Genomic DNA, 26,190 nt, shown 5'->3' on the forward strand with positions numbered 1-26,190 from the left:
TGCTGCATTGCCAGGCTACTTGTGTAGAGCACATCTGACACACACCCCACTTGTACACTGTGTTTACATGCACCCACTTCATGTAGTTTTTGCTTGTATCTGCATCTGATGTACATATTTGGACTGATGTATTTAAATTGAACTCTTTGTTCTCAGATGCCTCCGGTATATGCTCAGCCGCAGGCCGGGCCACCTAGGCCTTCTCGGGGAGCTGGGCTATCTAGGCCTTTTCACGGAGCTGGGCTATCTAGGCCTTTTCACGGAGCTGGGCCATCCAGGCCTTTCCGAGGAGCTGGGCCCTCCAGGCCTTTTCGAGGGGAGGGCTCGTCTCGTAGACGCAGAGCACATATTGTGAAGGAGGAGCCTGGTGAGGATAAGGAGAAGGAGGTTGTAGACCGTCAGTCGGAGACATCTGCTGATAGAGAGGACGGCTCCGGTCTTGGTTCCGGGAGTGGAGGCAAGGCTGAGGGGGATCCCGAGGATAACGACTCCGACTCAGATGATGGCAATGGCGACGGTGGCGGAGAGTCCATTCCGCAGAAGAGGACGAAGAGGGCCTCTTATTACTGTTCTTGAGAGCACAGATGCGGCTGTTTCCTGTTTTATTTATCTTTTTGCTAGTAGTTGTAGCACATTGTACATTATCGGGCAGTTTTATTCTCTGTAAAACTTGTGCCTTAGTCTGTAAAATGTTGTAACAAGCGAGGCATGATGGGATGAAACAGTTTTAGAAAAAAGTATTGTATTTTAAATATTTAGCATCATATCGCATCATTCTGCATCATAATGAGATTGAATGGAAATGTGTATTGTGCATTTTGCCCAGTCAGGTAGTGAACCGACGCAACAACTTAACTTTCTAAGATATAACAAAACCTTAGCAAGTTTATAACTCGATAAACAAAACACAATAATGTTGACAACTCGATAAACAAGACTCAAACAAAAAGCTTAAACAAAGAGTAACAACTCAAAAACACGAAACACGACAGCTCGACAAACAACTCGATAAGCAAAACGACAACTCGATAAACAAAACAACAACTCGATAAACAAAACTTAACAAAACGAAGTGTACTTCGGACGATCTGGGCGACGGAACGCATCCGAAACAGAGAGAAATAGAGGCCTTCGACACATCCGTTGCATGGAAATGCTTGAAACTTTCCCTCAGAGGGTAAAACAGGGCCGAAGACACACATTGGAGCATGGCCGGCCACTTTTGGGAGCCGGCCAGCCAGATTTATTGTAGGGGGAGGCCACCGACCAGTTCTGAAACAAGAAATGGCCGGCCTGCCAGAAAAGATGGCCAGCCTGCCACTTAGCTCAGCAACCGCCCAATTTTTGACACTTGTCCCCCTGAATAGTGTCTTTTCCTCTTTAAAAGCCTTAGCTACGTGTTTTGATTCCATTCATCTTAGTTTTGCACAAAGATGGAGACGTTTCTCGTTGAAAATCTCACAGCTTGGATCGCTTCTCTAGATGGCTCGGAAAAGTTAAACTTCCGGGGTTTTGGCTTGAATGCACTATTCACGCTGAGCCGCACTCTGCTACATCTCCCTTTCCTCCATGCTGCGGCGAGGTTTTGGAACCCGGTGACGCATGTCTTTAGCTTCGGCGGTCAAGAGGTATGTCCAACTTTTGAAGATTTTCAAGTTTTGATGGAATCCGAAAGTTGTGAAGAGATCTTGCCTCAGTTTCGCTTTGGCCACGCCCAAGCTTTAGGGCGGATGTGTGGACTCACCGCGCACGACGCTCGGTCTCTGATCTGTAATGGGGAACTAGATATTCTCGGTCTGATTCATCGCTTTTCTGATGCTGGTGACCGCAGCAACCATTATTGGCAAGGTTTCCGGCAACACGCCCTTTGCTTGTGCCTGCTGTCTCACTTTCTGCTTTCCCCGGGCTTTGGTGGATTTAGCATTCGTCTTATTGAAGTTACTCAAGGCTTGAAAGAAGGAAAGAGCTGCATCGCCATGACCTTGGCCGAGACGCTGATGGGCTTGGATTCTGTCTATCGCCGGGAGACGACTAGATTTGCTGGGAGTCCACTGCTGTTGTAGGTAATGTTTCCCACCCAATCTTACATATGTATTTGCTCACATCACTCGGCCCTCAGGCTCGGTTTTTCTCACAAAAACCCTTTTCTCGCTTTTCCCTCACCGTACATCTCTCTATTCTTTATTCTCTCATTTTTCATCCCTCCCCAAGTATGGTTAATGGACAAATTGCAGGTTGTGGACTCTTGCCCAACCTACTCAGCTCGAGGCTATTTCTTTCGACAGCGCCTAGTCGATGCCCCTGATAAAAGGTGGTGGTTTGACTGGATGTGCAATTTGTCCGCAGATCGCATTGCTTGGCGTTGTCCTTGGCTCAATATCCCGGCAATGAGCTATAGCATGTCCCGGCTGATCGGGATCCAGTTGATTGGTCTGACCCACTGTGTGTTCTACTTTCCGTTCCGGTTCCTGCGCCAGTTCGGTCATGATCAGATTTGCCCACCAGAGGGGATTGAGTACCCGGCTGCTTTCCCAGTCCGAGATGCACAGCTTGCCCGATATGCCACAGCATGGAGGACTAGAGAGCTCCTGGCTCCTGCTCCCACTTTCAGTTACACTTTGTCTAACGAATGCTTGGATTGGCTCAACGAGGAGGCACAGGTTGGGCCTAGTTTGGCGTCAGAGGCTTCGACCAGCTCTGGGAGGGGGCGCAGGGATACTTGACTTGACTATGCCCTGGATTTATTGCTTTATTAGTACTTTCAAGTTTTCTTTATGAATGTAATAAAAAGCAACTTTGATTGTATGCAAGAGCAGGAGAACTCTGTTTTGAAATCAATGAAATTGAAGGTTGTGGTACTGAACATTTTCCGCTTTGGTCCAAAAATGGTCTTAGTTGTAAAAAGATTAATTTTGAACAAAGTCAACTTTTATTAAAACTTTTCAAAACTATTTTCGATATGGATCAGAACTGGACACGCCTAAGATCTGTCACTGAGATGCACAACCCCAGATCCTTGCAACTGGAAAGTTGCCCCTAGTCTGAAGAGTACCGCAGCATTGCATGGCAACGAAAAGTTGCCCCTAGTCTGAATAGCGCTGCACCGTCGTGGCAACGGAAAGTTGCCCCTAGTCTGAATAGCACTGCACCGGAGATCACGATAAATGCTGATGGATAAAGATGATCGAGATGGTCAAAATGGACAAAGTTGATCGGGGAAAAGTTTATGGCTGAACTTCAGGGTGAAGTTGCCTACGTATCCCAAAGATGGGAATCAAGCCTTACGTAGTTCAGGCTTAGGTTCACTCGAGTATTTTCACTCTCCTTTTACGCTCTAATTTTTGCCAAGGTCGCCCTTTGCGGGTTTTCAACCTTGCGAGCCCAATTTTTATATTTTCTAATTTTTTTGTGCTCTAACTTTTGCCTAGGTCGCCCTTTCGGGTTTTCGGCCTAGCGAGCCTCTCAGGGGTAATATTTCTTCAACTTGTCCATGTTGATCGGTTGGGAAAATTCCAGGCCATCTAGATCCATCAGAACCACAGCTCCACCTGACCAGATAGCTTTGATAATGTAGGGACCAGTCCAATTGGGTTTGAACTTGCCCCTTGGGTCGTGGATGGGAGCTCGATTGTCCTTGAGCACCAAATCTCCTTCCTTTAGATTCCTGGACTTAACTTTCTTGTTGAAAGCCCGGGCAATTCTGCAATGATAGCCTTGAACATGGTACAGTGCTTTCAGTCTTCTCTCGTCAAAAAGCATGAGTTCCTCAAATCTGCTCTGCTGCCAATCTGCTTCGGCTATTTGACACTCAGCCAATACTCGTAATGACAGAACTTCAATCTCGATAGGTAGAACGGCCTCCATCCCATAAACCAATGAATACGGCGTCGCTCCGGTAGAAGTTCTGATTGAAGTCCTGTAGCCCCACAGACCAAATGGCAGCTTATCTGGCCAATCCCGGTAGGTTTCCACCATCTTTTGCAGTATGTGTTTGATATTCTTGTTGGCAGCCTCGACCGCTCCGTTGGTTTACGGTCGGTATGTAGATGACTTATGGAAAGCCACGTTGTATTTCTCCAACAAGTCAATCACTTCTTTCTTGACGTGGGAACCATTATCTGAAACGATCTCGTTCGGGACCCCATAGCGACAAATGATGTTGTGTCTGATAAACTTTGCAACGTGCGATGCCTTCAACACCGCATACGATTGGGCCTCGACCCACTTCGTGAAATAATCTATCGCAACCAGGATGAACTCATGCCCATTCGACCCCTTCGGAGTGACAGCCCCGACCACATCGATTCCCCATACTGAAAAAGGCTATGGCGAAGTCATGTTGTACAGCTTCGACGGCAGGATATTCATGCGGTTTGCATGAATCTGACACTTGTGGCATCGCCGAACAAAACCGATACAATCCTCCTCCATGGTGGACCAATAGTAACCCTGTCTGAGGATCTTCCGTGCTAGCATTACTCCGTTCATATGTGCACCGCATTCTCCTCCATGGATTGCCTCCATCAGGCGCTTCAATTCCTCGGCTTCAACACACAGCTTGTGCATTCCCAAATGACCTCTCTTATACAGCTTACCCCCACAGATGATGAACTGGACGACCATTCTTCTGATTGCCCTTTTATCCTTGGCATTTACCCCTGGCGGGTATGCTTCTTTTTCCAAGAAATTCCAAATGTCATAATACCAAGGGTTTTCGTCCTGAACCTCATCTATAGCAGCGATCGTCTCATAGGTTGGCTCAAATTTCTGGTCAATGACAACTGGACGCATCCGAATTCCAAACGGGATGTCTATCATGGAAGATAGAGTTGCTAAAGAATCTGCGAACCTGTTGTTCTCTCTTGGAAGATGAGCAAAGTTTAGCTTTTCAAACTGAGGAATTAACAAGTCCAAGGTCTGGTGGTACATCATCATCTTTTCTTCTTTGACTTTCCAGTCTCCGTTTGCCTGAGATACAACAAGGTTTGAATCCCCGATGACGTCCAAACATCTTGCCCCTATTTCCAGGGCCGCTTCTAGGCCGGCAATGCATGCCTCATATTCCGCTTCATTGTTTGAGACTTTGAACCGGAGTTTGAAGGCTAGAGGGATACGGGAATTGTCGGGTGCTATCAGCAATACTCCTATCCCATACCCGTATTGATTTGATGCTCCGTCAAAGTACATCGTCCAATATTCGTCATCGATGTGCAAAATGGCTTCATCTGGGAATAAGTACTCAACTGCTTCACCTCCTTCGACTGGATGATCGGCTAAGAACTCTGCCACTGCTCTTCCTTTGACTGACTTACGTGTCACATATTTCAGATCGAATTCGGAGAGCAACAGCAGCCAACGAGATAGCCTACCCGTAAGTGCCGATTTCTCGAAAAGGTATTTGATGGGATCCAGTCGTGAAACCAACATTACGGAGTGAGCTAACAAGTAGTGCCGCAGCTTCCTGGTAGCCCATACCAAAGCTAAGCAAGCCTTCTCAAGCGGAGTGTAGCGGGCTTCGTAATCCAACATCTTCTTACTCAGATAGTAGATGGCCCTCTCCACCTTATCCTCTGATTCTTGTGCGAGCATGCAGCCCATTGTAGTCTCAGTCACTTAAAGGTACAATATCAACGGTTTCCCCGGCTCTGGTGGCGACAACACGGGCGGGTTCTGTAAATATTTCTTGATCTGTTCGAAAGCAGCTTGGCATCGGCCGTCCCATTAGAATTTCTTGCCTTTCTTTAGGAGACCAAAAAGTGGTTCACAAGTCAAGGTTAATTTTGAGATAAACCGTCTTATGAATTGCACCTTACCCAAAAAGCCTCACACCTCCTTTTCAGTCCTTGGTGGTGGCATTTCTAAGATGGCCTTGATCTTTGAAGGGTCAACCTCGATGCCCCTTTGTGTAATCAGAAACCCCAGCATTTTTCCTGCTGTAACACCGAACGTACACTTCTGAGGATTTAGCCGCAACCGGAATTCCCTGATCCTTTGAAAGAACTTTTGCAAGGCGGTGTAGTGGCCCTCTCTTTCCTTGGACTTGACAATCATGTCGTCCACGTACACCTCAACCTCTTTGTGGATCATGTCGTGCAATATTGTGGTCGCGGCCCATTGATAAGTAGCTCCGGCATTCTTCAACCCAAACGGCATTACTCTGTAGCAGTATGTTCCCCACGGGGTGGTGAATGCAGTCTTTTCTCTGTCTGCTGGTGCCATTACTATCTTATTGTACCCTGAGAAGCCATCCATGAATGAAAGCAAAGCATGCCCTGCTGTGAAATCCACCAACTCATCAATATGCGGCAAGGGGAAGTCGTCCTTCGGACTAGCTCTGTTCAAATCCCTGAAATCCACGCACCCCCGGATCCTGCCATCTTTCTTCGGCACTGGAACGATGTTGGCCAACCAAGTCGGGTATTCGGATACTAGCAGGAAGCCTGCATCGATTTGCTTGGTGACCTCTTCTTTAATCTTGAGAGCCCAGTTGGGACGGATCCTTCTGAGTTTCTGTTTGACAGGTCGGGCCTCGGGGTCAAGGGGGATCTGGTGCTGTACAATCTCAGGATCGATCCCAGGCATGTCTTCGTAGGACCACGCGAAAACATCTTTGAAATCTTTTAATAAAGCGACTAAACGCTCGCGTTCCTCCAAAGACAGCGTGGACCCGATCTGGACCAGCCGCGGGTCCTCCTCAGTACCAATATTCACGGTAATGATTTCATCTGTTAAGGGTTTGAGAAATCTCTCCTACTCCTGCTCAATTAAACATTGCAAAACCGGAGGAATTTCGTCCTCGTCGTTTTCATCAAAATTTTGAAAGTCTGAGTTTATGCAATAAATTAAGGGCACAGAAAAGTACTCAGAAACCACAGTTACTTGATCCTCATTAAGCACATCCAAATCGTCCGAGTTCTCGGTTACAACAGACTCAAATGAGAAAGAAAAAGACGACCTGGACATAACAGTGGCATCCGGGTTATCATCCCCAGGACTACCAGACTCAGACTCAGTCGAGCTGGAACCTGATTCCGACTCACAGGACTCGGTGGAATCAGATTCTGGCTCACTACCTGACTCGGTGTTGCTGGACAAAAATCCCTCCTCGTACTGCCAAGTGAGAGAGGGTGCGATAGATGCATCCAAAATAGTCGCTGGAAGGCTTGCAGCCGCTTCATCCCCAATCATGGAAACCGAGGAGTTATCCCCCAAGCACTTTTGGTCGATCGAAGGATCTGAAAGTAGACATGCTAGCGCTACCCCCATCTCAAGTTCGGCGTTCTCAGAATCCACTGTCTTACACTGCCCAACCTCAGCTGATGGGTCTGCCTGCTCTTCGGCAACGTCATCCCCGGGTAGTTGCAAGTTGAAGAAGATCTCGAAACCAGGCACGCGCTTCCTCTCCGCGTTCAGCCATGGTTCTGGGAAGCCGCAAAACGGAAAGTCTTCCCCCTCCAGGACGAAGCGTCCGTTTAGGGTACCCTGAATGGGCCGATGCATTAACTCAAAAGGCTTCCCTGCCTTCTTTGTTCTGGCTCTTCCGGCCATCTCTTTACCCTTCCTCACCCAGTCCTCTTTGGTGGGCAGATAACCCAAGCCAAAAGTGTGAGGGTTGTGTGGCACTTCGGCCAATGCTGTGACGCCCTTCCGGCCGCTCCTTCCCAATCCCATTCCGGGGATGTGTTGTAGCTTGTTCATGAGGTAGACGGATTGAGCACTAACGTACACCCCCTCATTCACAGCCATAATATTCTGCACCACTCGAGCCTCAGCCAAAGTGAACCCTGATAAGAACACATCCTCAGTGCCATGCTCGATTTCCAAGACTGGTGTGGACACTTTCGGCGGCGGATGGATTGATGAATTCCCGAAGACAATAGCCACCCCCTTCCCGTGAGGGTACTTCAACATCTGGTGTAAAGTGGAAGAGACTGCCTTGACCTGGTGCAACCACGGTCGCCCCAAAAGTAGGTTGAAGGTTGCGGGAACGTCCAAGACATGGAATTCAATGTTGTGTTGTCCGGGACCAACCTGGGTTTGCATTTTGACAGTCCCCATCACTTCCCTGCTAGTATTATCGTATGCTTTGATCACTTGAGTAGTCGGCACGAAGTCCGCGGGCTTCAACCCGATTGCATACGCTGTTCTGGTTGGGCAGACATTGATGGCGGACCCGATATCAACAAGTACCACCGGTATCCACTTGTCTCTACATTCCACGGAAATATAGAGGGGTTTGTTGTGATTTGTGCCCTCAGGCGATAGTTCCTTGTCTGAAAAGGTTAAAGCCGGGGAACCTCCTCCCGGAAAAACCAGCCCAACCAGCTATTCTGGTGTAGTATCTATGGAGAGTTTGGACTTGTCCATAGCAGATAAGACAGCTTGTCTATGTACTCGCGACGCCATAAGCAGTCCCCAGATGGAGATGTCTGCTTGTATCTTCTTTAACTATTTTAGTGCAACTTCCTCTTCGATATGCTTCTCCTTCTGTTTCTCAGCTTCTTTATCCTTCCCAGATGCCTCGGGTTGGTCTAGGTGTGGGGGCTTGAAGTACCGCCCACTTCTTGTCATGTGATCAACCTCATCGAGGTACCAGGTGTCGTCTGGCCGATTGTCTCCCCAGTCTTCGTCTGTGTGGGCAAGACATAAGTCATCGTCTTCCCACCACATTCCGCTAGCATTCAGAAGGCATCTGTCCGGTTCGGGCATGTTTGTACTCACAGCACTTTCATTCTGCATGCCCACAGCATCCTCTGTTCTTGTGCGCGCGGCACTTTCGATCCCCTCATGGATTTTGGCTTTCTCGGTTCTCTCAGAACCCTATTGTTCTACCTGCGTCAACGCAGTTTGTTGTTCAACTTTCCCTGCATTCACAATGCTTCCGTCCTGAGCAAAATTCTTCGTACCGGCGCTCTCCGGCAATGTAACCTGACTTCCGGCCTTTCCGGCCACAGCTGATACTCTCGCCCCTGCCGGGCCCTGTTCTGGTTGGGATTCTCCCATCACATCTAGTTGATCATCGAGCCATCCAGTGGCCTCTGCCGATTCCTCATAGTCAAACCAGTTGACTGCCGCATCCCCTGATTCTTGATCATCGAAAAATTGTAGGTTGGCAAAGTCCTCCTCTACAGCTGTCAGATCATTTGCCCCTTGCTCAAATTCATCCCCCCAGATCACACACAGCTCTTCCTTCTCTGGCAATTCTATACCCAGCCCAATCTGGCTTGTTGACAAGATGTACTCACTTGGATCGTAGACTTCCCCAGCAAAACTCTGTTCAATCCCAGACTCAACAATTCCATCCTTTTCTGAAGTCTGCCTTGCCCCATCTTCGATGGTCACCACCATCGGCTCTGGTTGGGTTATGGAGATGTCCAACATGCACAAAGAGTCGGTGCAGTCGGGAATGAGCACCTCCGGCATAGGTAGATGGGTAGGAGTAATATAGATGCTAGGATCGTAAGACACAACCCCGGTCTGGATAAGATTGACTCTTTTGGGAGGTGGAGTTTGGTTATGTGTAGGGAGTGGATTGGTTGTGACGTTAGGTTTCTCGGGGGGTAGAATCATATTTTTGTCAACGAGGTCTTGAATCTCGTGACGCAGCCTGAAACATTGGTCAGTATCATGACCGTGCTGCTGGTGATATGCACAGTACTTAGCTTGGTTGTGAGAGGGTGGAAGTGGATTTGGTAATGGCCTCGGCTCCAGGGGTTTTAGATGCCCCTTTCTGATTAAGACCCCAGAGCCTTAGACAAAGGTATGTACAGTGGGGTGAAGGTTCTTTGGCCTCTGGGCTGGTATTTAGTGGTTTGGGTATTACTTCCGGATGCACCGGAGAAGGGTGTGGCTGCCATGGGTCTTGGAAGGGGAGGGGGAATGGTGGTGACCATGCTCACCTCTGAAGCTCTTGCAGTTGCAGCGCCACTCGGGCCTGCATTGTTATTTCGGTTGAAAGTCCTCCTCGGTTACTCCCTATCCTGGTCAATCAGACCTTGCTTCATCGCATCTTCGATTTGTTTCCCCATTTCGTGTAAATCTGAGAATGTGGGAAAGGGAAGTACAATCATCTTCTGCATCAATTTCGGTTAGAGATTGCGCACAATCATCCTGATTTGGTCTTTATCAGTGGGCCTCAAAGTCATCATTGATGCCTTCGCCCTCCATCGAGTTACAAAATCTGAGAAAGTCTCTTTGGGCTCCTGCCTTGTCGTTTCGAGATCACGAGTTGTAATCTCAATCTAGGTATTGTACGAGTACTGTGCGACAAAGGCCTCAGCCATTTCATCCCAGCTTCTTTTTACCTCATCCTCTAACTTCACGTACCAGATGGCGGCCACACCTGATAGGGTTCGGCCGAACAGCGAAAGCTTTTGTGGTCGGGTTAGGCCCATTGGCTGCAGGATGTCTGAGAATAGCCGAAGATGGACCATGAGGTCCCCGGACCCGTCGAAGCGGTCAATTTGCGGCATCTTGAACCTATCGGGCAATGTCACGGCCACGTCGGTATATCCATCCTCGATATCCGGAATAGCCTTTACTCCTTGTGATTTCTTGAAGAGCTTCTCAAGCTTGCTCAGTTTCAGAGCTGTATGGTCTATTTCGAACTCGAAATGAGAGTCCGGGTGGTTGGGTGCATGGGTCTTGGACAGTTGAGACGGAAGCGGGGGCGGAGCTGGCCCCGTTGGAAGGTTCGTGTCCTCTTGTATGTTCTGGATATTTGGCACGGTGTTCTGGGTGTTTGGCAGAGCATTCTGGACAGTAAGTGCCTGCTCGGGTAATGGAGCCCCTGGCGGAGGAGGGACTTGATGTGAAGCAGATGCCGCATTCTGCTGTTGCAGTCTAGTGATTAGCTCGGCCTGCTGGGCCATGATCGCGGCCTGCTGTTTGGAGAATTTCGCTTGACGGGCGGCATCCTCCTGTATTTGTCTCATGCTCTCCTGCATTTGGCGCATCAGGGCTTCCATCCCTGATGTATTTTGCTGATCCATCCGACTAACTGGTATGTCTATTTCTATAGCAACAATCGAGACCTCAGTCCTATTGTCCTCTGATGGAGTAACCCACTGTTCTGGCAACCTCTGTTCTGACACACTGCGCTCTCTTGGCCTTCTTCTGACAACGGGGGGTAGAGAATGGAACACTGGCTGTCTGTCAATTGAGTTGACGACCTCGTGTCCAAAGTGCTTGGGGAATATCTACTGGGTTGGAAGCAATTGTGCTAGAACTGTCCCTAGTAAAAAGATAAATAAAGCAATAAATAAACAGATAAACAGACAGTATAACAGCTTAAAGTAAATGCATGACACACAGCCGGGCATAACAACGCACGGTCGACAAGCTGAATAAACACTGTCCTCCAACACTGATTATTATCCCTGAATCACTGCCCCCAAAACTGAATCTCTGATACCCGCAGATAACTGATTCTCAAATACTGACTGATGCCCGCAGGCCTGATGCCCCAAACTCATAAACTGATATATGTAACCCCCTATAGAGACACACTCTAAAATCACATAACAGATAAGTGAGAGCCAAAACACCCCTATGTTGGGGTAGGGTTTCCCTGTCCTATTTTGTCAGGAGCTAGGGTTTCACTACGCACGCAGCGGTTTCAAACAACCTATAAACGGGGTAAGCAACCTGTCCTAGTTTAGAATGGTCACTATGGATCCGAATATGCACTAGGTCGAATGGTCAAAAGGGTGCCTCGGTAAAACCGGGGTTTGTGTTCCCATACTGGCAGAGCCCACAACCGGTCAGCCTTATGGTCATGCCTTGACAAGACAAGCCTCCGGCAAACCGTTCAGGAATAACAGATGGCAAACACGGTGTCCTAGGTGCACCGATGCAAATGCAATGCAAAGAAACACATAAGTGTAGTCAAAACAAGATATCATGAGTTCGAGTCAAGTTCTCTAAATCTCCAGCAGAGTCGCCAGAAACTGTAGACGTCCCCGAACGCCTCGGGAGGAACGAGCTCCCGTTCCGTTCGATATTGGGGTCACTACAGCTCAGGACTCTCAAATTGTCACGGTTCTAAGTCTGAACCAAAGAGTCCAAATTCGGCAAATCGTTTTGAGAAAATAGATTTTGAAAGAAGTGCCAAACATGGACTGCTTTGCCAGAAACAGAGTCGCCACCTAAATATTTTATTTTGAGAAATTTAGGAAACCCTGACTCGTTTGCCTAAGGCCACGTGTCCGTCATCACCAAAGTTGCCTCGACTCGGGAACTTGGGTACGATTGGGGAAGGTCACTTCGTGAGCACCCCCGCTCGCTCGATCAAAGATCGGCCTCTACTAACCATGATATCAAGTTTTGAAAACATTGTGTGTTCTTATTCCGGTTATTAGCCTAGATTTACTATGTGATGCGCACAGCATACAAGTATAGACTGGGTCGCCTGGATTGGAACAAAACATTTCATGTTTGTTTGTTTGTTTGAAAATGGTTTGATGGTGCTACTCGCAAGTAGGCCAAGACGTGGATTTGTCACCCTCGGGTGGGCTTAGAAAAGATGGTTTTGCCACTATCTAGTGGGCGTAAAACACACATTTGAAGAATTGTTCCAATTCAGATAACTCAACCTTCACCCACAAGCATTCAGGCAGTTTATATCACATAAGCACATAGCCTCATGGTAAGCATGCTATTCATGGCAGTCACTCACACGCATGCAGGGATGCTAAAGCATAAAACTCACCGAGTACTCCAAGCCAAAATAGAAGCTAATTAGAAATCCATGCATGACCCTAATTATACAGAAATGTCTAATGCAACACATGCAAAAGTGCAACTATAGCAGGCTCGGCTATTCTAAACATGGCAAATGAAATGCTACAGCTAACATGTATTCAATTTAGAATTGAAAATACAATGCAGTTAGTAAGATGCGCCGAGCCCAGTGCATACAAAACAGATGAATGAATGCAAACATGTTATCATACTGTATGCTAATTGAAATATGCCCTAATCTAACCATCGTAAGTAGGTAAATAAAAAGGAGAAAGACGTGGGGTTGGAAGACATGCATCACACACACGCACACTTATTACAGTTGTGCCCTCGCGCAGAGGGTCCGAATAATATACAGTCCCAAATAAATAGTACAGTCCAAATAAATAATACAGTCCAAATATGTACAAAAAATCCTAATTAATTACCCAATTAACTAAGAAAACAATAAACTGGCATACAAGCCAGGGACTGCCTTGATTCTTCTTCAGATGATGGATGATGCATGTCCAGGTCGCCTTTGCACGGAAATCCACTGTGATGCCCCAATTAGCCTCTGTTTTGCAATATTTTTTGGAAAGCGCGCCAAGCCTCGGAAGACTGCTGATTCTTGATTTGCTGCAACAGAGAGCAAGAGAGGGGCATAACAATGTATTTTCACAGATGTATGCATGCATCGATCCTCGTGTCACTAATCACGCATATCGATGCATGATGACTGATGAGTCGATTTGCATTACTCAATATAGAATGAATGCACGTGAAAACTCAACTAAAACCCAACTCCATCATGGATAATCCGGAGTGTCGGTGACTGGAAATTGAGACATGTTCCGTCACTCGGAGTACGAAACGTACCTCGTTTCCCGTGCCTAGGCTAATTCCTATCCCAAGCACAATGCAATATGCATGACATGCATAAATGCAACTAATACACAACCTAGCATGCACAATGCTATGAAATGGCATACACGATGCACGAGGTAACATGGCATACACAATGCACTAACATACAACCTAGCATACGCAATGCTATGAAATGAAATAGCATACACAATGCATAAATGGGCTTACACCAACATGAGCGGACCTCAGCCACACTCACATAAGAGGCCATAAAATGAAAATGAGATAACTCAGAATGCGTGCACACATGCACGCAAACCGAGGACCAAACCTAAGGCACGAATGCCACTCTACCAAAGCATGGAATATGGCATACTAGCATGCAAATTTCAGCGCTAAAATATGACCCAAAATAGTTCCGAATCATGGAAACATGGCACTCGATGCATGAAATGAACCCGAGACACAAAACTAGGCACATGCATTGGCCTATAGCTATGCAAAACATGCATTATTTGATCATGAAGCATGAAGACAGATTCAAGGCAGTCCCAAAATAAGCACGTTTACAATTTTAATCGAGACCAAACAATGAACACAAATAGGGCTAAACCAATATGCAAAAATGGCCCTAAATGTGAGACAAAGAAGTAAGTCACAGCTGCAGGCCCGAAACAAGTGACGGTCCTTCAACAATGTTGAAGAGGGACCCAAAACATGGCATTTTACAGTTTATGATCAGACCCAAAACAGTGTACAAGCATGCTCAAAATGCTATGCAAAATAAGGCCAAAAAGAGAGCTATAACACAAAGTATAAAAAGGATGCCTCAAACAGTGAGAGGCCCTTAATCAAACATGAAAAATAGCTCAAAATAAGCCTAGTTCCAGTTAGGGTCGGAGCCCAAAATAGCAAGAAAGTATGGCTAATGCATTGAACAAAATAAAGCACAAAAAAGGAGAATAGGGACTCACCCTTGAAGACCAATCTTTGACAGCTCCTTGGCTTGAGTTTGGCAGCTCCTTAGCTCTGAAAATAGCCCTAAACCTACTGGAATGGATGATGGTGATGTGGTGCTAGGTGGTGGTGTGGAAATGGTGTAGGGCTTGAGGGTTTGGAGCTTGGAAATATAGAGAGAGAGAGAGATACAAGGCAAGAGACTTGGGGGAAATTTTTGTAACCCTAAAACATGCAGCTGGAGGGTCTGTTATTAGGCAAAAGAGGGGGGAAAAGGGGGGAAATGGAGGGAAATGAAGCCAAGTTTCCCTCCAAAAGTTGGCCCCCCCCGGATACAGAATCTGGGGGGAAAAGGAGGGTGTACCTGCACTGTACTTGATGCAAGGATTCTGGCCGGCCAGTTATCTAGGGTTTAGGTGGTCGGCTGGCTACCTCCCATGGCCGGTCGGCTAGGGGTCAAAAGGGTCAAGAAGCATTAGTGGCCGGCCACCCCAAAAAGAGAGCCTCTGATGTGTGCCCAACACAACCAAGTGGTTAAAAACTGGAGACAATGAACCAGGAGAGAGAACAACCCAATTTTCAAAGGGGTTCAAAAGATTCAAAAACAATTACTGGCCGGCCACCAAATATTGGTGGCCTCCCAGATGTGTACATCACAAATATGGGGTTTAGGGTGCAAGGAAAAGGCCCAAGGGTGGTCAACATTGGCTTTGAAGTGAGGAAAAACGGGCGACGGAGGGCGATAGAGGAATAAAACTGGTTGTCTGAACAATTGCTGGCCTCCCACCCTTCTACGGCCTTCTTACCAATGAAACAGAGGTCCCCGCCAAAAATGAACCCAAACCAATGCAGAATGAAGGTTCGGGGGCCGAAACGCGTAGCCCGAGGCCCCGAAAGCTGACTGTTAGGCACCGGAAGTGGTGCTTGTAGACACCCCATTTTTGACCGACCTTAAAACTCAGACGTCACCAGTTGAGCACTCAGTGATTTTGCATATCGTGCTCGTTCAGAAGTTTCAGAGTCGCGGCCGTGAGCCCTGCCTCCGGACTTCCGAACCCTCTTCTGTGCCTTGCCTCGGTTTGCGAACCAGACTCGGTTTTCTCTGTTTCTTTTCCTAAGGGGAGGGAGAGGTCCAGTACACCATCTCTCAGTGGCCGTGGGCTACATTTTGTGGCCGCAGGCCATTTTGCCCATTTCGGAGTCCGGTTCCCGGTTTTCGGGATCGTTGGCCATGTGCCTCGATTCGGGACCGCTTAACCATCTCCATTTGCTTTGATTTTTGGCATACTTCCTATTTTCTCCCTTTTGAGGGACACTGGGGTCTGAGAAACCCACTTCGTGGCTGAATGCCACTTTCGATGCTTAACAGCCCGTTTTCGGGACCCCGAACTGCGTGTTTTGGCCCCCGAGCATTCGTTTTGCATCGGTTTTCATTCATTTTTGGCAGGAACCTCTGTTTTATCACCAGGAAGACCGTAGAAGGGTGGGAGGCTAGCAATTGTCTCAACAACCAGTTTTTACTTCTCCGACGCCCTCCGATGCCCGTTTTTCACACTTCCGGGCTAATGTTGAACACCTTGGAGCCATTTTCTTCAAACCCAAACCACATATTTGTGATGTACACACATGGGAGGACCCTAAAAGTTCATGGCCGGCCACTAATGTTTCTTGACCCTTTTGAACCCCTCCTTCCAAGCCATTGTTGAACACCCTTGGGCCATTTTCTTGAACTTTGAACCACATATTTGTGTTGTACACACATGGGAGGACCCTAAAAGTTCATGGCCGGCCACTATTTCCATTTGACCCTTTTGAACCCCTCTTGAAAATGGCTTGTTCTCTCTCCTGTTTTAGAGTTTCCAAATTCGAACCACAGGGTTGTGAAGAGGAGACCTGGGAGGCCACCAATATGTGGTGGCCGGCCACTAATTGAACTTGGCCTTTTTGACCCCTAGCCGGCCGGCTAGGGGGGGTGGCCGGCTGGCCACCTGGAGCTCCAAAAAGGGGCCGGCCATGTTCCTCTCTCCTTCCACTTTACAGCTGTACAGCTGTTTCCCCCAGAAAATATCTATATCTGGGGGATATTTTGTGGGGAAAAGAGAGCCTCATTTCCCTCCACTTTTGCCTAGACTCTTCTCTCCCTCTCTGGCCTATATTGCTGGCCTCCCAACTCAAGAAAAGGGGTTACAAGGATTGGTTGGAGCATATACATACATATCACCCCATTTCCTTCAAGTTTTGGGCTCCATTTCTTCATCATCTTCAAGCTCTACCATCACCACTCCATTTCAGCAGCAAGGGGAGGAACTCCAGCAGCTTAGAGTCATCAAAGTTGGTCCAAGAAGCAACAAAAGTGTTGGTCTTCAAGGGTGAGTAGTATTTCCTCCTTTTTGGTCCATTTCTTGCACCATTTATAAGCCATACATGCTTATTGATTTGGGCTCCGACCAAAACTGAAAAGGTCATTTTTTTGAGCTCATTTTCTTGTTTCATTAAGGGCTCAACCCTGTTTGAGCCCTCCATATTGCACTTGCTTCAATATCTTCCTTGAATGCCATTTTCTTGCATGCTTTGGCAGCCTATCATGCTTCTGTTTTTGGTCTTTTTACAGGCCTAGAAATAGCCTTATTTTGACCTTCTTAACATGTTTCATTAAGGGTCTTTGGTTGTTTGGTGAATGCTTTGCATACTTTGTGTTATAGCCTCTTTTGAGCCTCATTTCGCATTGCATTTCTAGCATATTTGTATATTGTTTTGGAGTTTTTATAGTTCTGTAAATATGCTTATTTTTGGTCCCTCTTCAATGTTGTAGAAGGGAATTTTTCAGTTTGGGCTTTGCATATACCACTTGCCTCTTTGGCCACCTTTTGGCCCTTTTCTTGCATAAGAGCTTAGCTATATCTATGTTTGTTTTTGAGGTTTTTACAGTTCTGTAAAGTGGCTTATTTTTGTCCCCTCTTCAATGTTGTTGAAGGGCCCTAACCTATTTGGAGTTAGCAGCTGTGAGTTGCTTCATAACCTCATATTTAGGGCCATTTTTGCATGCCATTGTTGCCCTATCTTTGTTTGCTGTTTGGCCATGCCATAAACTGTAAAAATGCTTATTTTGAGGCTGCCTTGCTTCTGTCTTTTCATCTCGTGTACCAATTATGCATGCTTTGTATAGCTGTAGTTCATTCTATGCGCCTAATTTGCATTTCGGGAGAGATTCCATGCATCGGGTGTGTTTTCGCCTCATTTCGGGGCTATTTTCCCCCACATTTCATTGCTGAAAATCCATTAGCATGTTTTCATATCATTTCCATGCCATTGCATTGCATATGCCATTGCCTCGGTTTGCGTGCCCGTGTGCACGCATTTCGAGGCACTTCATTTTCATCCATCGGCTTCTTATGTGAGTGTGGCTAAGGCTCTCTCATGTTAGTATAAGTCCATGTTGCATTCTATATGCCATTTTAGCCCTATTGCATTTCGTATGCCATTGCCTCGGTTTGTGTGCCCGTGTGTACGCATTTCGAGGCACTTCATTTTCATCCATCGGCTTCTTATGTGAGTGTGGCTGAGGCTCTCTCATGTTAGTATAAGTCCATGTTGCATTCTATATGCCATTTTAGCCATATTGCATTGCGTATGCCATTGCCTCGGTTTGCGTGCCCGTGTGCACGCATTTCGAGGCACTTCATTTTCATCCATCGGCCTCTTATGTGAGTGTGGCTGAGGCTCTCTCATGTTAGTATAAGTCCATGTTGCATTCTATATGCCATTTTAGCCATATTGCATTGTGTATGCCATTGTTTCGGTTTGCGTGCCCGTGTGCACGTATTTCGAGGCACTTCATTTTCATCCATCGGCCTCTTATGTGAGTGTGGTTGAGGCTCTCTCATGTTGGTATAAGCCCATATCATGTTTTCATGTCATTTGCATTGCGTATGCCATTGCCTCGGTTTGCGTGCCCGTGTGCACGCATTTCGAGGCACTTCATTTTCATCCATCGGCCTCTTATGTGAGTGTGGCTGAGGCTCTCTCATGTTGGTATAAGCCCATATCATGTTTTCATGTCATTTGCATTGCGTATGTCATTGCCTCGGTTTACGTGCCCGTGTGCACGCACTTCGAGACATCTCATTTTCATAGCATTGTGCATGCTAGGCTGTACCTTAGTTGCATTCATGCATGTCATGCATATTGCATCATGTTCGGAATAGGAGTTAGCCCGGGCACGGGAAACGAGGTGCATTTCGTACTCCGAGTGACGGAATGTGTCTCAATTCCCCAGTCACCGACACTCCGGATCATCCATGATGGAGTTAGGTCTTGTTGTGTTTTCATGTGCATTCATTCTATATTGAGTTGTGCAATTCGACTCCTCGGCCATCATGCCTCGGTATGCATGATTGGTGACACGAGGATCGAGGCATGCATATATTTGTGAAAATACATTGCTATGCCCCTTTCCTGCTCTCTGTTGCAGCAAAATGAAGAATTAGCAACTTTTCGGGACTTGGCACGCGTTTCAAGAATAATTGCTAAACAGAGGCTAATTGGGGCATCTCGGTGGATTTCCGCGCAAGACAACCCGGACATGCATCATCCATCAAAAGTAAGGCAGTCCCTGGCTTGCATGCCAGTTTATTTATTTTCTTAGTTAATTTGTTAATTAATTAGGAATTTGTATATTATTCGGACTGTAATATTTGGACTGTAATATTCTTTTATTCGGGACTGTATATTTATTCGGACCCTCTACGCGAGGGCACAACTGTAATAAGTGTACGTGTGTGTGTTGTATATCTTCCAACCCCACGTCTTTCTCCCTTTTATTTATCCGCTTATGATGGTTAGATTAGGGCATGTTTCAATTAGCATACAGTATGACAGCATGTTTGCATCATTCATCCGTTTTGCATGCACCGGGCTCGGCGCATCATACTAACTGCATTGTATTTTCAATTCCAAATTGAATACATGTTAGCTGTAGCATTCCATATGCCATGTTTAGAATAGCCGAGCCTACTATAGGTTGCATTTTTGCATGTGTTGCATTAGGCATTTCTGTATACTTAGGGTCATGCATGATTTCTAATGTGATTTCCATTTTGGCTTAGAGTACTCGGTAAGTTTTATGCTTTAGCATCCTTGCATGCGTGTAAGTGACTGCCATGAATAGCATGCTTACCATGAGGCTAAATGCTTATGTGATATATCTGCCTGAATGCCTGTGGGTGAAGGTTGGGTTATTTGGATTGGGACAATTCATCAAATGTTTGTTTTAAGCCCACTAGATAGTGGCAAAACCATCTTTTCTAAGCCCACCTGCGGGTGGCAAAATCTGCATTTTAAGCCTACTTGCGAGTAGCAAACCATCTTTCAAAAACAAACACGAAATATTTTGCTCCAATTCAATCGACTCAGTCTATACTTGTATGCTGTGCGCATCACATAGTAACCTAGGCTAATAACCGGAATAAGGACATACAAAGTTTTCAAAAATAGATATCATGGTTAGTAGAGGCCGATCTTTGATCGGGCGAGTGGGGGTGCTCACGAAGTGACCTTCCCCAATCGTACCCAAGTTCCCGAGCCGAGACAACTTTGGTGATGATGGACACGTGGCCTTTGGCACCGAGTCAGGGTTTCCTGAATTTCCCATTAAAAAATATTTAGGTGGCGACTCTGTATCTGGCAAAGCAGTCCATGTTTGGCACTTCTTTCAAAAAATCTGTTTTTTTCTCGAAACGATTTGCCGGATTTGGACTCTTTAGTTCAGACCTAGAACCGTGACAAATTTGAGAGTCCTGAGCTGTAGTGACCCCAAAAAGAACAGAACGGGAGCTCGTTCCTCCCGGGGCGTTCGGGGACTTCTACAGTGCTCGACCACGAAGTTGGTTTCTCGAGCCACAGTGTCCCTCAAAAGGGAGCAAATAACATATATGCCAAAAACTAGAGCACACGGCCAACGGCTTCGAAAAATCGAAAACCGAACTCCAAACAGGCAAAATGGCCTACGACTACGAAATGTAACCTGCGGCCGCTAAGAGATGATCTACGAGACCTCTCCCTCCCTTCGAGAAGAGAAAACAGAGAAAACAGAGCTTGGTTCGCAAACCGAGGCAAAGCATGAAAGAGTCCGGAAGTCCGGAAGCAAGGCTCGCAGCCGAGACTCTGAAACTTCTGAACGAGCACAATATGCAGTATCACCGAGCGCTCAATCGGTGACGTCTGAGTCTTAAGGTCGGTCAAAAATGGGGTGTCTACAGTAGGCTTCCCCCACAAGCTTTTCCCAAATAATATGGATTTTTTAACTTTTTTAGTAACTTTTTTGACCTTTGTAGCTTATCCCAAACAAACCTGACTACTTTTTTTGTATTTTACCACGTCGACATTCTCATATCGTACCAATACTAATACTCATACATGTACCTGTGCTTCATAGGTCTCACATTATCTTGAGTTGATCTTGGAGAAACTTATCCTAACTCATTTATGATCCAAATTAATTTCAATAGAATTTATCGACTAATAATAATTCTAAAATTGAGTGGGAAAATTTTTTTAAAATTCGGTAAGTACTCGGTACGAGTACGATATGTTTGTTAAAATACCTACATGTTTCATAGTCTGAAGATAATTATTCTAAATAAGAAATTTTATATTTTTTTATTTTGCAATGTATATATTATTTAAAATTTAATTTATTTAATTTTTTTCATTATTGAGATAGAAATTATTTATTAAATATTTAAATTTTATTTTTCCTTATTTGGGGAGCAAATTGATTTTTCAAATATAATTTGGGAGGTAAAATGAAATTCCAATTGAAATTTGGTGTCACGTCAGCACAATCCGTCGAATTGTAGACAAAATGTGACGGCAGGAGCCAAATTGATCAAAATTTTGAAAGTTTGAGTGTCAAATTGATATTAATTGAAGTCTGTGGGTCAAATTGAAAAACACATGAAAGTTTAGGGGGCAAAATAATATATTCTATTAATTTTTTTAATTTTTTTGGATCACATCACTTCTTTAATTTTTTGTATGCCTTTTTAAAAAAGCGAAAAAAATTAATTTTTAACATACTCCTCAAAATAGGCCGTAGCAACTTTAATATTAATGTTATCCACAAAATCCTCTCAAATGGTTCCTCCTTACTCAATTTTTAAAATTTAACTTTCTTCAATATATTTAAATTATTTCTATCTAATAAGTTATGAGCGAAAGTTACACCAAGCAAATTGGCACAGAATTTCAAAATAAAAAATGTGTAAATTACTCTTTTTATGTGTAGTCACTTTCTCACTTTAGCTCTTAAGGGTTGTTTTTTTCTACTTTGACCCTTCATGTTTCAAATTTTTTTTCAATTTACTCCTAAAACTAAATTTTGTAAAAAATTAGACAGAAAATGACACATTGACAGTCACGTAATATAAAAATATTTTATTATATATAACTCACATCTCTAGTATAAACTTAAATCTCAATATAATAATATATTTTTTATGTTATGGGACAGTAATTATAATATTTTCTATCTAATTTTAAACATAAATTAGTTTTAGTAGGAAGCTAGGAAAAACTTAAAATATAAAAGTTCAAAGTGAAAAATAAATAAATTTTAAAGGACAAATGAGAAAATTGTCAAACGCAATTTACTCATAAAAAATAATAAAAAAAATTATAAGAAATTAAGCAGTACCAGCTACATATACTTTTGGAATATAAGTCAGAATCAACTTTGTATGTAAACAGCTTATAACAAATGAGTTGTACCCTCCCATTTTTAGGCTTAGGTTGTTTACAAATATTGAACAAAAGCAAAAGAGTAGGGCAAACTAAAAGATAAATTCTAATTATATATATAAATATGTATGTATAAGTTTGTTTTGGCTTTGAATTGAAAGGATATGAATAGGTTTGTTTGAAAACCACTCTGTCTTTGTACTCCCACTCTACGGACGTCCGAAAAACACTCCTCACTCAGTCACACTCCTATTTTTCTCTCATGCACTACAAACCATTACTCTTAACTAAAAACTAGGACTAACCCTTTTCACACCATTCAACAACCCTACAACTTCAACTCCCCATCATAAATTTAACTCCACCCCTTTTCTATTCTCTCTCATCTCTCTGTCTCCCTCTCTCTCTCTCTCTTATTTTCTCGATGCACTGAGTACTTTTGTCTATTTTTCTCTCATTGATTCTTATTATCTCGATGTACTTCTGAATTTCGAGTTAATAAGGCTTATTTATTTTTTATTATATAGCATTAATGGTAGATCAAGATCAACAAACCAACTTTAAGCACTTTTGCAGGGTTTGCAAGAAGGGATTTATGTGTGGGAGAGCTCTAGGAGGGCATATGAGAGCTCATGGCATCGGAGACGAGAGCGGTAACGTTGATGATGACGATGACCCGGAAAGTGACTGGGAGGAGAGAGGGAATGTGCCGGCGAACAAGCGAATGTACGCGTTGAGGACAAACCCTAACCGGCTGAAGAGTTGTAGGGTCTGTGAGAATTGTGGTAAGGAATTCTTTTCTTGGAAATCTTTCCTTGAGCATAGAAAATGTAACTCCGAGGATGCTGAGGATGCCGACGAGTCACTCATGTTATCGCCGCCACGATCGGATGGTGAGGAACGGAGGGGGTGTAGGTGGTCTAAAAGGAAAAGGTCATTTAGGGCTAAAGTGGGCAATTTCAATTCTACATGTCATTCTAGTGAGGAAGAAGATATGGCTGCAACTTGTCTTGTGATGTTATCCAACGCTAGGGTTGATCCGGTGGCAGATCAGGCGGAGGAGTCTTGCTCCTCCGCGATCAAGGAGGAGGAGCGGCGACACCACCACCACCACACGGCGACATTCATCGGTCCTCTCACAACCCAGGCACCTCTAGAAAAGGCCAAAGGGGTTGCAAAAGGAATGTTTGAATGCAAAGCTTGCAAGAAAGTATTCAATTCCCACCAAGCATTGGGAGGACATAGGGCTAGTCACAAGAAGGTTAAAGGCTGCTTTGCTGCCCGGCTCGATGAACTCGCTGGAGATGAAGATGTGAGCACACATGAAGAGTTTTTGCTCCTCCCATCAAAACCCACATCAAGTTTTGGGATCCACCACCACGGCCCGGGCTCTCCGGTCCCCGGAGAAATTTCCAAGAGGAAATCAAAAGTTCATGAATGCTCAATATGTCATAGAGTTTTCTCATCAGGACAAGCTTTGGGAGGGCACAAGAGGTGTCATTGGCTCACTTCGAATTCTCCAGAGACCTCTTCGCTTGTTAGGTTTGATCAACACAATCAGATACAACAAGGACCTAAGTTTAGCAAATCTGACACACTGGATCTCAATCTTCCGGCCCTGGCAACCGACGATCTCGCCGGAATAAGGAGGGATCCTAGAAACCCATTGAGCTTTGAAGTGTCTACTGAAATAAATTTACAGTCATGGGTTGATGTTGATGAAGAAGGAAAAAACTATAATAATGATCATAACAATGGTGATGATGATGATAACAATAAGAAGATTGAAAATAATAAGAAGAAGAATAGTAGAATGGAAAATGTGGATGACGATGAAGCAGATAGTAAGGTGAAGTTAGCAAAGCTGAGTGAGTTGAAGGATATGAACATGAGTGGTAATTCTTCTCCCTGGTTGCAGGTTGGGATTGGTTCAACTAGTGGTGTGGGTGTTGATTCTGCTGACCCATAAACTCTTTCTTTTTTGTCTTTTTTCTTCTTTCTTTTTTTGACATGTTTGTAAGAAACTGTAATTAAACATTCATATTCAACAAGGACATAATTATTATTATTTTTATTTTATTTTTTTGTATTGCGACAATTGTTATGGGAACTCTCATGTGGCCTGCATGGGATAATTTGTTCCATTCTCAATTTCATATACATATATATATATATAATTTTATTTTGATGTCGTGACACTATAACAGAATATGAAACTGAAAATAAGACAAATTATAGGATAGAATTATGATTTATTTCATCGCATAATTTTTATTATTATTTTCTTAATTTGTTGCATAAAGATTCTGACAAGCATCAGAGTGTGTTTGGCCCTTGAGGCTTTTCTTTTTTTGGATACACAATTCTTTTATTGGCCATGAACCCAACTTCTTAAGCATCCTTCAATTCAATCCATTGGTTTTGATTTCCTGAAGCCATTCACTAGATTTTGAGGTAAAAAATTAGCCTAAGGTGGTTGGCTGGCACTAGTGATACAATGTCCACTCGGTGCCAAGGGACCTGGTACATAGACGTGTGGGTTGTCTCGTAACTCAAATTTTGTGGCTCAAAAGTGGCTCAAATGGCCAAAACGACGTCGTTTTGGCCATTTTTATGTTGTTCTGTACTCAAAACGACGTCGTTTTGGCCATTTGAGCCACTTTTGAGCCACAAAATTTGAGCTACGTAGCATTGTCGATTTTTTTAACAGTTAAGGTGCTGGACTAACAACTTCACCTAACACTACTAGAAATATGGCTTTTTATATTATTGTTTTTGTGACCGATTATTTAACTGTTGCAAAAATATTCTTTCTATACCAAAATCCCGTTTTACTTAACCCCTCAATTATGTTCTTAACATTAAAAATATAAATATAAATATAAAAAAACTCATAAAACTTGTCCTGGGTTTCACTCTTATTTCCCAAACAAATCTCTCTCTCTCTCTCACAATTTCGCTCTATTTTCTCTCTCATTAGCCATGGTCATTTGAAAAAGAGATCTCCAATGGTGTGAACTCTCTCCATCTCTCTCTGTCTTTGTCAATCTAACTCTCTCTTAGCTACGAAGCTTTGATTAGAATCAATACTTTTGCTATATTTTTATATATGTGTGTATGCGCGCGCTCGTATTCATTCATTGCTGAGTAACTTTGATTTATACTAAGATTAGCATATCTTTCTGATCTACTTTTAATTTTGGCCAAATTACACAAATAATCCCTATAATTTGAGACCCGTGTCACTTTAGTCCTTGACTTTTCAATTGTGGCACATTTGACCCTGAATTTTGAATCTTGTTCCAAATAAAGATAGTTGAAGATACCATTGTTTAATTTTAAGGATAAAATCGTCAATTTAATAAAATATAAACTAATTTGATAAAAATAAATATCAAAAAAATATTTTTAATTTTTTAAAAATTATTTTTATCCACCAATGATAAAATTATGTAAAATTGATAAAAATTAATAAAAATTACATGATTAATTTTTTAAAAATAATTTTACATGATCATCATCCAAACACATAATAAAAATTTATTTGGTAAAAAAAATTAAATTTCTAAAAGATTTATCAATTTTACATAATTTTATTTTTAGTGGGTAGAAATAATTTTTAAAAGTTCAAAAATATTTGTTTGACATTTATTTTTGTCAAATTAGTTTATATTTTATCAAATTAATGATTTTACCCTTAAAAAATCTAAGGGTTAATTACACTAATAGTCCCTATAGTTTGAGACTTGTGTCATTTTGGTCCCTGATTTTTCAATTGTGACACATTTGATCCTGAATTTGAATTTTGTTTCAAATAAGGAAAATTGAAAACATCATTAGATTTTTCAAGGGTAAAATCGTCAATTTGATAAAATATAAACTAATTTGACAAAAATAAATGTCAAAAAA

The 26,190-nt window shown here is 43.9% G+C and overlaps 1 protein-coding gene across 1 annotated transcript in view; it reads left to right on the forward strand.

Moving 5' to 3' along the window:
- The window catches only part of LOC114262598 (zinc finger protein ZAT9-like), an 87,887-nt gene extending 63,444 nt beyond the window's left edge, over window positions 1–24,443 (forward strand). Inside the window, exon 2 of the mRNA XM_082913334.1 lies at window positions 22,809–24,443. Within this exon, the coding sequence (XP_082769460.1) occupies window positions 22,809–24,250 (1,442 nt within the window). The 3' untranslated portion in view covers window positions 24,251–24,443. The remainder of the gene's footprint in view (window positions 1–22,808) is intronic.
- The last annotated feature ends 1,747 nt before the right edge of the window (window positions 24,444–26,190 follow it).

This window comes from Camellia sinensis, chromosome 2, assembly GCF_055761805.1.
Source record: "Camellia sinensis isolate YWXY chromosome 2, ASM5576180v1, whole genome shotgun sequence".
NCBI classification, from domain to species: Eukaryota; Viridiplantae; Streptophyta; class Magnoliopsida; order Ericales; family Theaceae; genus Camellia; species Camellia sinensis.